The 13,706-nt window shown below is 42.8% G+C and overlaps 1 protein-coding gene across 1 annotated transcript; it reads left to right on the forward strand.

The window, feature by feature from the left end:
• On the forward strand, nt 1–13,519 carry larp4aa (La ribonucleoprotein 4Aa). The gene is made up of 16 exons (XM_078288289.1): nt 1–551; nt 4,010–4,127; nt 4,575–4,733; nt 5,839–5,923; nt 6,035–6,171; nt 6,270–6,373; nt 6,504–6,614; nt 6,717–6,770; nt 6,885–7,094; nt 7,366–7,469; nt 9,192–9,416; nt 9,569–9,623; nt 9,730–9,888; nt 10,018–10,163; nt 10,281–10,485; nt 10,905–13,519. The coding sequence occupies exons 1-16, from the start codon at nt 435–437 to the stop codon at nt 11,295–11,297; spliced, it is 2,382 nt and encodes a 793-aa protein (XP_078144415.1). The 5' UTR covers nt 1–434; the 3' UTR covers nt 11,298–13,519.
• Nucleotides 13,520–13,706: the final 187 nt, after the last annotated feature.

The following is a 13,706-nucleotide window of genomic DNA, read 5'->3' on the forward strand; positions in this document are numbered from 1 at the left end:
AGGTGCGTGTCCCCAGTGTCCGCTTCGGTCGCCCGGTTAGGAATGCGCCTCACGAATCTGGTGTGTCTTGAAATATTTGATGAAACGCTAGCAGGGACGATGATCTAAGAAGCGTCATGGTTTGGCATCATTTATACAATTAGTATCTTAGCGTCCAAGTTTGATTCATTCAGCTAGCTGACGTTAGCCAGTTTCGTTGATTCATAGCAACCTAGCTTGCTAGCAGCCATAAGTCTGTAGCATACTTGCTAGCCCTGGCACTTTTAGTCCGCTAGCTAGCTAGCAGGCTAGTTTTAGTGTGTTGCTGGCCAACCCAGTCGAACAGGAGAGAACCGGACAGATTGTTGAACCCAGCCGGTATTTCGAGAAGAGGAGGTGGTGGCAAGCGGGGGCCGGGAGAACGCGACGGGGTAGACGTGAGTCAGGAGCGGCTGATGAGTTCAGACCAGGGCGGAGAGCCGCCGCTGCTGCAGGAGGAGGCTGATCCGGGACCGAAGACCGGTGGGAAGGACGAGGCTCCACTTGGGATCGAGGGAGGGTCAGGCGGCATGGTGAGTTGCGGCCTTCTTTAGCAAGCTAGCTGGCTACACGACTACTGCTCAGAAACCTGTTACCACCATAATTGTTTTCTATTGCACCGGGCCGAATTGCTTTGCAGCCGCCCCCTCTGTATGCTATGCGTCGTTTTATTAGCTAACAGTTAACATTAACCCAACCAAGGCAGATTGTATTAACGTTATAGTAGTAGTATACATTAAGTTTTAACATGGCCGTCGAATTATGTCAGTTTTGTGGAATAACCAGAGTAACTTTGCTGATTGAAGTTTTAATCTGATGTAGTTGTTTTTTAGGCAAGGTGGTATTAGTTACTAAGCGAAACCATCACGCATAGCCAGTTTCCGACATGGCACGAGTTAACGTTACCAAACTCGTGCTGTTATTATTTGTAACTGTTACCAAACTGTGGTGGAACGAGTTACTAAACTCCATTCAATCCGCATCCCTCTCAATCTTTAAGAAAAGGCTAAAGACCCACCTCTTTAGTGAACACCTTCTCACCTGATGGATTGTGCTTTAGCTTTATGGCACTTAATCTCGTTGTTCTCTCCTGAATAGATCCTTGCTTGTGTTGTATAAAAATCTCATATGTACGTCGCTTTGGATAAAAGCGTCTGCCAAATGGGAAATTGTAATTGTAATGGGCACACACGACACCGCTTGCATTACGACCACCACAGCCAGTTCAGGCAGGTAAGTTAACAGTTATCGTTAGCAAGATCTCAGCAGCAGCCCCTTCAGATGGCTAACGCTAGCTTAGCTAACGTTAACCACTGGAGCAAGCAAGCTCATTAAGTAGTTTGCTGAGTAATCATTAGCTTAACTTATGACACAACTGTGAAATCGTGGTAGTGCTGTTTAAAGTTCAGAATCAATGATTGAGCTTTTTGTTAAACGCAGTGTAGGTGCTCGATGTCTCGATTATTAGCCGAATGATAAATGTTCATTCACTCTGCTAATCGCGCAGCTAGCTAGCTAGCTATATGACATGCGTTGCAAATACCTGGCCTATGCTACACAGCGTAGTCAGCTGACCTTAGTTGGCTTGCTACGGCCTGTAACAGAAGCATGCACTGTAGCCATGTGTCTTAACAGTTACAAGTTGCACGGTTTTTCAAATGATGTAGAGGCTAAACCCACGGGCACATCCACTCATTTTTAATTTGTATAAGTTCTGGAGAGGCATATTGTTACTGGCAGCTGTTCTTGTCGGGCCAGCGCGTTGCAAAAGGGGGAGGATCCGTGGGCAGGTGGCAAGTGACAATGTCAAATTATGAAGCCGGTGAATCGGCAGCATAGTTACTGACGTTTCGAAGTTTTTAAAAAGCTGCCGACTGCTCTGTGAATAAAAGCATCATCCACAGTTAGTTCTCGCTAGTATCTGTAGCCCTTGAAATGTACAGTATGCGGTCTATTCTCGGCCGCAGACCTTTGCCAGTCTGCAGCCCATTTGATAGGGGTAGTCTGATCCTCCCTGAATACTGTACACCAAAGCGATAACTATTTTGATGAACGTAAGATTAAGTTTATGCCCGTTTATTGTTACGCCCTATTTTATCAACGGAGTTTATTAGTATGTGATAGACATTTGTGTATCACGATAACAGCGTAGCAGGATATAGTAAACCTATTTAGATAAAACTGACAAGACCACTCTATCCCCTTAATCTCCTCATCTAACGATTGGATCTAGACTAGCATGTGTTTTGCCCTCCTAAGAAGTGAACTAGTGTTACCAAAGTGGGTAGATAATGATTGTGTGTGTGTGTTGCGCAGCGCTGCGCAGCGGAAGCCCCTATTTGGGTAACTGGGTAGATTGACAGTGTCCCACCCCAACAGCGGGGTGGGCCGGGTCTGGTTTGGCGGTAAACACTGGCAAATACAGCGGGTTCCCCACCGCTGTTTTCCCAGACATGTGTTCACCCGATGGCATCTCGCATTTTCGATTAAACTTGTGGTTAGACGCGTTAAAGTTCTCGGGGTAGTCGGCCTTGGCGGGTCTACCGCATTGGAGGTTTTAAAATGATTCTCCTCTTTGAGGTAAGAAGGGAAATGTGCTCTTTTGTCGGCTGGGGAACACCGGGCCACGTGTTGGCAGACTTCATTTTAATTCTGTTTTCCAATTAGCCTATGTGCAACGGAAGGCCAAGAGTGAGCAGGTTTTCATTCCAACCAAAGACTACATCAGCCGATTTCACTAATCAGTCCCCCCTCTCTGGTTGAAGGCTGCTAATTAGTGAAATCAGATGGTGTAGTGATAGGTGAATGAAATATGCATTATGTTTGCCCTTTATGGTATGTCGTTGGAGACCACTGTTTGACCCCGTGCTAATTGATTAGGTCTTTTGTTGTTGCCTGTGTGGTTGTGTTCATGTTGAAGCCTTTGTCATTGCGGAAGCGCATTTATGCATGGCACGCAATACAGCTGTAAAGTTAACCCAAACAAAGAATGTGGTAAAAGTTGCTTTGAATTCACATCAGATGAAAATATGTGTTTCTAGCACTAAGTCGTTCATTTGTAGAGTTGAGGTGATAAGGTTTATCCATGGTTAGTTAAGGCAGCCTGCAAAGCTGAATGGTTATATACTAATTTTTGATGTGATTTTTTTGATATTTTGTTAAGGGGGTGCATTTGTTGTCTTGTAGTGTTTTTTTTTTCTTGCATATAAATTGTTGAAACCAAAGATGATGGTCCCATTTGGCAACTAGATCTTGTTTTTTTTAATTTTATGTTTAGCAAGTCCAGTGCCATTTTAATTTGATCAAATTACAATGTTTCCTTCCAATTTCCACCCTCACTCATAAATATGAATTCATGTAAGGTAACTTTTGATGGCTCGGCATTACAACATAAAGTCCAACTTGTAGATTGTGTGTGTAAAATGTGTGTGCTCTTCGATTGCTCCTATGGGGATATGCTCAGATAAACTGATGAACACAATGGCCATTTGGACAATCAAAAGCACAGCTGATGGGACATAAGGGAATTTTTTTTTTCATTTTGAGGGCAACCTGGGAACATTTCTGGTGCCAACCAGAGAAGAGATTCCAAATCTGGGGTGAACCAACTAGATGATTATATAGATGATTGACAGTGTAATGTAGGTCTAGTATCTAGATGCAGCATATCAATCACATTATGAGCCACTTAAATATTAATCAACTCTTTATTGCAGAGATATGCTTATGGAGAGAACTGACAGACACCATTACATGTAAAGTATTAGCAGTCTGCATTTGCTTGTGTGATTGTCACTTGTGCCAAAATCTGCCTGTACATGTTCTTAAAGGGATGTTTCAGCAAAAAGACAAACCTATTTCTGTGTTGTGTTTAATAGAAATAAAGGGAGCGCTTCCTGTGCTACTTTGGAAGCCCTTTTCTCCCCACTGTTTTTTGTTGTGTTTAACAGATGATTTAAACTTTACTGAACATGCTGCTTCTGCTTTGAAGGTCACCTCTAAGGGCGCCGGTCTGAACCCTAATGCCAAGGTGTGGCAGGAGATCCCAGTGGCCCCCAGTGAGGCGGTGACTGACGGCCCCCACTGGTCCCCCTCCGAAGTCAATGAGGGTGAGAGATGCACTTCCATCACAATTAAACATCCATCTGAAACATCTGAACTGAATTAACTGAGTTGTATCAAGCGTTCCTACGCAGGTCTGAAAAGGATGGAACATTTTTTGACAATTTCCAATATCATTACTTTGGTGTGGACATTAATCATGCCTCAGCTTCCCTCTCTGTCATATTGAATATTTCCCAGTAAACATCAGCTATCACACTAATGATCAGTTTGAATGACACCTAATTTTGCCTAAAGGCCCCATTTTTCAGTTTTTTTTTGCCCTTTTCCCTGACGAGGTTTCTGTACATCTCTGAATATTACACACACAATACTTAACCAAATATTGAGGTCAGGAGACATATTGAATTTCAAAATGGATAAAGTGAAGCTGCTCTGGAAATGATGGCTATCATTCCTGTCAGTCTGAATAAAACTCGTGACCTTGTTGGCAGGTTATTCTGAGCCTTCGTCCGCTGGGTGTAAGCAGTACACTGTGGGATTCACGGCCCTGGAGGACAGCAGCTCCACAGCAACAGCTGAGATAGCAGTGAATGGAATGGACCCTCCGGAGCTGGGCTTTTCCCCCGCTGAGTCCACCACAGGGACCTCCGGTCAGTCTCCGCACATCACATGGCACGCTCTTCACGGGCCTAAACTAACTGTGACTGCAGCTAAGGACTGTTTTGTTTTCAATTAATCTGTTGATTATTTTAAAGACTAAACGACTAATTTAGAATGAGAAAAAGTTTCCAACTGAAACAAATTTGTTAACATATATTTTCATGTGAAAGGGGGACAACAGATGGAAATGGGCTTTTAGCTACAGTACTGTGCAAAAGTCTTAGGCACCCTAGATTTTTTTTAAATATCAATTTTGCCTCAGATGTTTATTCGTTTTCTGCATTAGTGTGTCAGACTGCTCTTTATAGTACATTTTTTGATATTTAGAAACTTTTCATTTCATTATTTTTGAAAGCATCTTCGCTTTATGGATTTTTTTTTACATGTGCCTAAGACTTTTGCACAGTACTGTATATCTGGTGCAATGTATTTATTGTGCATTGTCCCCGTCTCATAAACAATAAATAAATACAGAAAAAAATCAGTACAACAAAACTACACTGCAGAATATCATAGACCATGTCCAGAGCTTAAAAAAGATACTGATTATTGCTCGACACATTTGCTTTCTATTCCAATTGTTTGTATTTCTGTATGGCTGAAGAGCTGATTATTAAGGTGAACTGGAAACTCATGGCAGCCACCTTTAAGAATTTACACTCCAGGAAAAAACTACTCGGTGGCAATTTCAGTGGCAATTTGACCATTAATAGAAGAGCAATAGCTACCTGGCTACAAAATAAAAGCACGCTAGTTGGCTTACATTGTGTGTGTAACAGCTGCTGTAATGTGCATCAAGCTGCAAAGCGCTGGGAGTGTTTTTTTTTTTGTTTTGTTTAAGTTCAGGTGTTCATACATAGCAGTTAGTGCTGTGAACTGACAATAAAGTTGTATCGTATATATGATTTCAGCTTTGCACAGTGTACAAGACATCATATTGGGTTTCATAGCAACACATCATAAATATGCAAAATAAATTTGCATAGTCAGTGTCATCAATGATGTGAACTAATCATTGCAGACCTAAAACCAACATTAAGCTAGTTGGCATGTTGTCAATTTTCCTACCACTGACATGTTGTTTTTGGTTCTCAGTGGACTCCAAAACTGAGGAACAGCCCGTCTCTTCTGAGAATCTACGCGAGTCTCTGAAGAAAGAGCTGGAATTTTACTTCTCTAGGTAAGGCAGGCAGCCAGAGGAACTTGTAATGATGGTTTTGGAATGCAGACTTCTTATTTCCCAGGTCCAAGAGATGACTAATCTTCCTGAATTTGTCCTTGGGTGATTCAGGGAAAACCTGTCTAAGGATTTGTACCTGATGTCCCAGATGGACAGCGACCAGTTTGTCCCCATTTGGACTATAGCCAGCATGGAGGGCATCAAGGTCCTCACCACTGACATGGACCTCATCCTGGACGTCCTGAGATGCAAGTGGAAAATATACGACAATATATGTTAAAAACTCATTTGGATTAATCTGTTACGTGACTAGATTGAAATTTCTTGATGTTTGCCTTTCCCTCAGCCTCTCCTATGGTACAAGTGGATGAGAAAGGGGAGAAGGTGCGTCCTAATCACAAGCGGTGCATTATCATCCTGAGAGAAGTCCCTGAAACCACACCTGTTGAGGTAAAGGAAGCCTGTGCGCATACACATAACCAGAATGATTTTTATTTACATGCATGTAAATTCTGCATTAAGAATCACAGAATTGCAGTTGATGTTCAAGTGTGAGACCAATTCTTTTGTAACTTCTCAGGAAGTGGAGTCGCTGTTCAAAAATGACAACTGTCCAAAGGTGATAAGTGTTGAGTTTGCGCACAACAACAACTGGTACATCACATTCCAATCAGATACGGACGCTCAACAGGTAACAGCAGCCGAATTACACTTTGCTTACACTGTGTGTCTGAAATATTCAACGCAACTGTTGTGTTATGAATTGCCTGATGATTCTCCCTCACCTCCATAGGCATACAAATACCTGAGAGAGGAAGTTAAAACATTTCAGGGAAAACCCATTATGGTGAGTAATATTATGACTCCTGTGTTCATTTTGAAAAGGCCCATCTGTTGGTCAAAATGGATCGTTTCATTCTTTTCTCATTGCTCCTTTTCTGATTTTTCTGCCTCCTGACAGGCCAGGATAAAGGCCATTAACACCTTCTTTGCAAAGAATGGCTACCGTAGCATGGACAGCAGCATGTACGCCCAGCAGTCCCAGAGCCAGTCCCAGTACAACTCTCCGCTCTACATGCAGCACGTCTACCCGCAGCAGCAGTACCCAGTCTATGGCATTGTACCTCCCACCTGGACGCCGTCTCCCACGCCCTACTTTGAAACCCCTCTGGTAAAGGCACACCATACTCTCCACTGTTACACTGGGAGTTTTAATTGTCAGGAAGACGTGCAATGTTTTCCTGCTTTAATGGCAGGGAGGCACAATGGTTTTCTTCACTTTCAAGCAGTTGTTTATCAATGGAAAAGATTCAGCAGATAATTCTTTTTCAGGTCCATTCATTTGTGGTTCAGACTGCATAAATAACCGCGCAAATAGTTTCATTGAACAGGGTGTGTACATGGATTTATGTAAATACTGAGTTGTTTTCTTTCATCTGCAGGCACCGTTTCCCAACAGTAGCTTTGTCAATGGATTTAGCTCTGCTGGACACTACAAAACTGGCTCCAACTCTCTTAATATTAGTCGCCCATTCAACAGAAACCGGTAAGGATTTTCTTTCTCCAGATTGTGTATTTCTGTGCTTTGACTTAACTGTGAGTTGAGTATATGCTCAAACAATTTCTAATCAGAATATTTTGCCACTTGTGTCATTGTTTGCACAATGTTGTAAACACTCAACATCAGATCATCTGTGATAATATTTTGTCTAAAGATAATGTAACCCCACCAGGGAACTGCAGTTCTTTACTCCCTGTCTTTTTACTGTCCCCACAGTGTCCCCCTCTATTCAAGAAAGAATGTAATAAATGCCTTCAGGTACCACTGTTATTGTACAATAAGCTTCATCGCTACTTCCATCTCTTACCATACTCCAGCAGCCAAATGACTAAATCCATAACTGGGCCCATGCCTTCTGCCAGTCAGATTTTTATGGCCATAACCCTTTTCATCAATGTGATAAATGTTTGTTGCCAGGTATTGGACATCCTGGATTTGTCATGTCATTTGATAGATGTAGCCTTGCCTACTGAATGGCTGCAGCTGCTATCTGATTCTGAGCGATTTGCTTTTTCGTGTAACAACCACCTTAGCTCCCAAACGTCAACTTCACCATTTACATTATGACATGTAACCTTTTCTTCATCCCAACTAACCATCCATTGTGTTTCCGTTCATTGTTTTTACTTTGTTTTACTGCTACATTCTTTGGTAATGCATTCATATTGCCAAAGAAATATGCCATAACAAAGAAACGCTGTCTGGCACTGTTTCACACAGCAGCTGCATGAATAAGATTAGAGTTGAGTGTAGGTCAGCCGAGCTGTCAAGCTTTATTCTTTATCTTGTTAAATCTTTTGCAAGAAATGTGGCAACTTTGCAAGTTGGTTTCTCTTGGGAAACACCAGCTTTACAAAGAAAGTCTAATATATCTCACTGGGCTCTCCCAAGTCAGACCTGATGATGAGATCATGATGCGCATAGAGGGGAAATCAGGCTGTGGAATGACTGGCTTTGGTTCTCTCCCTCTCTCTATCTGTCCTCTTATTTCTCTTTCTTTGCTCTCTACCCTTTCCCACCAAAGTCAGGAACCTTCACTCCTGTCCCGATGAGCGTTCAGATTATGAGATCTGAGGGTCAGAGATTAGGGTTAAATTGAGTCCATGTGAATTTATGCTGCTAGGTATGTAGTGACAAACATCACAATCAATATCATAATCCTAAAAGTGTATTATGGTGCATCAAGATGCTTGAAGTAGCCTGTTTTGTTCTTACATGGACATTACATCAGCTCTTCTCAACAAGCTAATGATTGGTTGCAGGTTATTGACAGCCATATGTTGACATCAAAGTCTCTATCCACTGCTTTGACCAATCATGAGCACAAATACAATCAGAGAACTCTTTGCATGTCTGCACATTTACCCTGAGGACACAGCATGCTGTCTTATTCCTCCAGCAAATAATCAAGTTGTGGTTGGTACTACCAGTGTTTCCCTTACATTAATTTAGCTGTGTTGGAAAATTGTTAGCACACTGTAATACAATTGTCATGATATGAATACCCAAATAAGAGTCATTCTTAAACTGTAACACCTACTGTAACTGCTCCTGGAGTGGGCCCAGGAGCGAACCTAGGTCTGCGAACCAAAATTCCCCACACATGCAAAAACTTCTACAGGAAACACTGGGTGCCAGTTTACCCTAAGGATATCTTCAACTGACATGTCTACTTTTCTCATATTCACCTGTTCTCCGCTGCATCAGAAACCATGTGAAGCCTCAGGTGAGGACAGGCGAGGTTGCCCCAGCGTCCATCACTCCTGTCCCCTTGGAGAGTCTGACTGGCCTGCGCAGCCCGCAGCCTCCCGCCGCTGCCACTGCCACCACTAACCCAGTCCAGACCGCTACTGACCTGAGCTCGGCGTTCCCGCATCTCTCCTCTTCCTCCCTGGACCCCAGTGACGACAGCGGCATGGCTGGACGTGGACGGTAAACCTTATGCCTCCGTTTTTATTTCTGGACTACATATGAATGATTCGTACCTGGCCGTAATGGCTGCTGCATATCAATAGACTGACCGTATCCAGTAATGATGCTGATTGATATTGAGTGTTCACACCCTTCGTTTATTTATACTTCAGACGGAGCACTACCTACAGAGGAACACGGAGGAGGCGAGAGGACGATCGCATTACGGTACGTGGCAATTTCATATCCTCATAGAATTTGTGTATGTTGCTCTTAAAGCGTGTGGCATCTCATCTCTTTTCTATGTGGATTCCATTTAAATTTCCTTTTTCAGAGGCCCGTACCGCTAGCAGAAGTTAAGGTTTCTCCTCCCAAGTTTGACCTGGCTGCCACCAATTTCCCTCCTCTACCTGGCTGTGTGGTCAGCACACAGGGAGAGCCAGTGCTAGAAAACCGAATGTCAGATGTTGTACGCGGTTTGAACAGAGACAAGGTAAGAACAACAGACCATTATCAACTCCTTATTGACTACTCCTTAATGTCTTGGGTATATTGCAGTGGGAGAAGGACTAAGGAGGGGGAATTGTACAGTCTAATTTGAATTCCTTCTTGCTTTTCATAGACTGAACAAATCAACAAAGAAGCCACTGTGAGTGCAGGTTCAGGCCCAGGCCAAGGCCCAGTCGCGGAGGAGGCTGTGCCTGTCTCAAGTCCTGCCCAGACAGCAGCAAAATCTGCTACACAACCACTTGGACCCTCGGCCCCCAGGTAAGACAATATCTCAACCACTAGAATCTAAATTGGGATCTTTGGCATTTGAGACTTTGAAATACTAGTATAACATTTGAGGTGATAAGTTGGAGGTCTAAAACTCTTGTTTGATAGTATCACCCGTCAGGAGAAGAGGGTTGAAAGGGCGGAACCCCCAGCTCCAAAAGTGACCCCGCCCACACCTGTTCCGACTACGCCTGCCCCATCCTCCTCCACACAGCCCGTGCCTACCCCCCGGCCTCAGCCCTGCGCTGCCTCCGCACCAGCCGCCCCCAGCACGCCGGCCCCTGCTGCAGCCACTATCGCCACCCCTGCACAGGTGAGAATCTGGGTCTGAGACATGACAGCCAACGCTTGTATAGATTTCCTCCTGATATTATTGGGTTGGGTACAGGTTTTTGTCTTCTTGGCCAACGAATCCTCGCCATGAGAGTATAACCCACGTCAGACCTGATGATGAGATCTTTTGCGCATAGAGGGGGAATTGGGCTGTGGAATGACTGGCTTTGGTTCTCTCCCTCTCCTCTATCTGTCCCTCTCTTATTTCTCTTTCTTTGCTCTCTCTACCCTTTCCCACCAAAGTCAGGAACCTTCACTCCTATCCCGATGAGCGTTCAGATTATGAGATCTGAGGGTTTGAAATGGGGATTAAGAAAATGGATGTTTTGAATTGACAGGACTGCATTAATCTTGTCTATGAAACATTTAAAACCGTTCCTGTCTCTTGCCTTGGTTCAGGAGCCCCGTAAGCTCAGCTATGCCGAGGTGTGCCAGCGACCACCCAAGGACCCTCCTCCTGCGGCCCCTGCCCCAGCTTCCTCCGGCACCGCATCAGGCCAGCCGTTGCGTGAGTTGCGTGTGAACAAGGCTGAGGAGCCGGGCTCCAGCAGTGGCCCTGGAGACAAGCAGGAGAAGGCCCACGACAGGGAGGGGGGATGGGAATGCAAGGAAAGCCGGCCACCGCGTGAACGTGACTCCCAAGGCTACTACCGCAGCAACGGCCCCAGAGGCACCGGGGGCCTCAAGTTTCGTGACCAGAGGCGCCCCCCTCCGGCCCGACGCAGCTCCCCCCAGGGAGGCTATAGGCACACTGGCAAAGAGCAGAATATTCCACCAGTATCGCCAAAGTAAAACTTGATGTGAATGGAAAAAAGATGTATGAATATATACATGGATATATATAAATATATAAAAATGAATAACATAAAAGCAACAACATTATGGTAGCCACCTCCCCCCCTGGAACTTGTCCAAAGAAAAGCTTTTAAAATGACAATGAGACTGGGACATCCAGGACTAATGGGCAAAAAACATCATCTGAAGAAGTGTGAACTTTCAAGAGTGATTTGAAAAGGAAACAAAAATCTTGTTTTGGCCTCCAGCAAATGCTTAAAAGAATTTAAGTCAGTGTGATTTATCTGGAGGTCATTTCCTCTCAGCTCTGCTGGGGAGAGGTGGGATGCTGGGCCGTGTAAATGGCCCTCTACCTTTTTTTGATTTTAAAGAATAGATGTTGGTCTGCAAGGAACATATGCACTAAGAAGAAAAGAACATGCATATATGTCATGTACATATACAAAGATATCACTAACACGCAATGAGACATCCGTTTTTTTTTTTTCCTTGTGTGCTTACGTTTGCAAGAATGACTGAAGGATTGACTCATGTCTGTGTATGCATTGATTGTTAAGCAAAATGATTGGAGTGCTACAGTTTGCTGTTGCACTGATTATAATGAAATGGATAATTTTGATTTTTTACATCAGAGATTCAGAATCATTGTCCAAAAACTGGACAATGTGGTCCTCTAATGTATATTAATGAAATGTGTACTATGGTGGTATTTTGATCCTGGTTAATGATTGGCTTAAATGTATCATTAAGACATCAACATTTTTTGGTGATGTAAGCCACAGTCATGCCTGTAGTCAGAAGATGGGTGGTTTTGTTTGAAGCCGAAATCCACTTTGGGGTGCCCACTGGCCTGTTAGCCAAGGTGAACCTGCTAGCCTGGTCCAAAGTTGTTCATGTTAAGTTGTTTCATCCCTGCTATCTAATCGAAATGTTTTGAATCCCCCTGCCCTCTAATGGATGCAGAACATTGTCATGTTGATAATCAGTCAGGCTCTCTGTTTACATGTTTCTTTGCATAGTAGGGCAGTGTTACTTTCCAACAGAATAAGGAATAGGTTAACAGTCAAATGTGACTATGTAATGCGCGTGATGGTTTAGGTGAGATTTGGCTTTTCTACATCAACACAGGATATCCAGGTTAAGCTTATATTTGTGTATTGTTCTTAACAAGGGTATAGTGTCAAAAGTAGGCTGGAGAGTGCTGTTAGCTGAGGATGATAGCTACATAATATTTGGCAGCCAAGTCAAGGGTATAAGAAAATCTGAACATTTTCATGTGCTATGTGCCAGCTGCCTATGATCATAGTTGACTTTGATAGGTTAAAGTTTTGAGTTGTGTTGACAAGGTCTACTAAATAATGTAGTCTTGGGGGATCTTTTGGCCCAGTTAAACTGGACTTTGAAAAAACTGTAGAGGTGTAGTTGCCTATGCTATATCGTAATAACCCTTCACTAGAAATGTGTGTGGGAGAATGTAATTGTTCTAGTACTGAATTTAGGGAGGGAGGCTTTTGTCAGCAGGTATCCACCAGATTGTTTTGTGCTTTTAGGGTGAGTTTGCTGTTTTTTTTTTTTTGTTTTTGTTTTTTTTTTGTTTTGTTTTGTTTTTTCTTCCTTCTTTTTTTTTTTTTTTTATTTGAAAAACAAACAGGTTGACTTAGAATTTGCAGTTTGACTCACTGTATGTATTGCTTTTTAAATTTATTTATTTTAATCCTAACGTGCAACGCTTTTTTCCCAATCTTGGTAGGCTGGTTTCCCCAAAGTTGTGTGAAATCGCATTGGCAAAAAAAATCACGCATATGACATTTATATATTGTTCAAGATGTCAGCTGAGAGAATACTTGATGCATTGACTTTGGGTTTAGTAATGCAGTAAATGAGTAACCAATCACTGGGGCTGTTATTTCTTTTTCATTAATGAGTATGAGCAGCTAGTGATTTTAGTGTAATTAAATAAATGCACTAACTTGTTTTTAAAAAAGAATCTTACTCAAGTAATGTGAAATCATTTTAGAAGCATATGGTTGATGTTGACAGGCTTGCAAAAATCTACAGGAATTGCTTTTTTTTTTTTTTCCTCCATATGTTTTGGGTTATTTTCTGTTAATTTGGGTTGGGGTGGCAAAAGGAAATATAGTAATGGATCAATTAAGTGTTTGAGACACAATTCTAGAACTGTATGAAATGTCACCAAAAATAAATTATTTTGATTTGGCTTTTGAGTGTCCCATTCCTTGTCTACAACCGTTTGTGCTGTCTGCATACAGCAAACATAAACACCAGTGCCAGTAGGTGAATGTGTTTCAGTTTTTCATAACGAGTAAATCGGCCATATTTGACCGTCTGTTTTGCTTGCAGGATCTATTGGGCCGCTGGTCCTTGTGTGTAGGGTGAGCCATTTGT

The sequence above is a fragment of the Centroberyx gerrardi genome, chromosome 14, assembly GCF_048128805.1.
Source record: "Centroberyx gerrardi isolate f3 chromosome 14, fCenGer3.hap1.cur.20231027, whole genome shotgun sequence".
NCBI lineage: Eukaryota > Metazoa > Chordata > Actinopteri > Beryciformes > Berycidae > Centroberyx > Centroberyx gerrardi.

What these genes read in the sequence shown, in the direction of transcription:
- larp4aa (XM_078288289.1), top strand. Translation starts at nt 435, where the DNA reads ATGAGTTCAGACCAGGGCGGAGAGCCGCCGCTGCTGCAGGAGGAGGCT. An exon ending in GAGAGGACGATCGCATTACG is followed by an intron (nt 9,624 to 9,729) that starts GTACGTGGCAAT and finishes TTCCTTTTTCAG; the next exon opens with AGGCCCGTACCGCTAGCAGA. An exon ending in CTATCGCCACCCCTGCACAG is followed by an intron (nt 10,486 to 10,904) that starts GTGAGAATCTGG and finishes GCCTTGGTTCAG; the next exon opens with GAGCCCCGTAAGCTCAGCTA.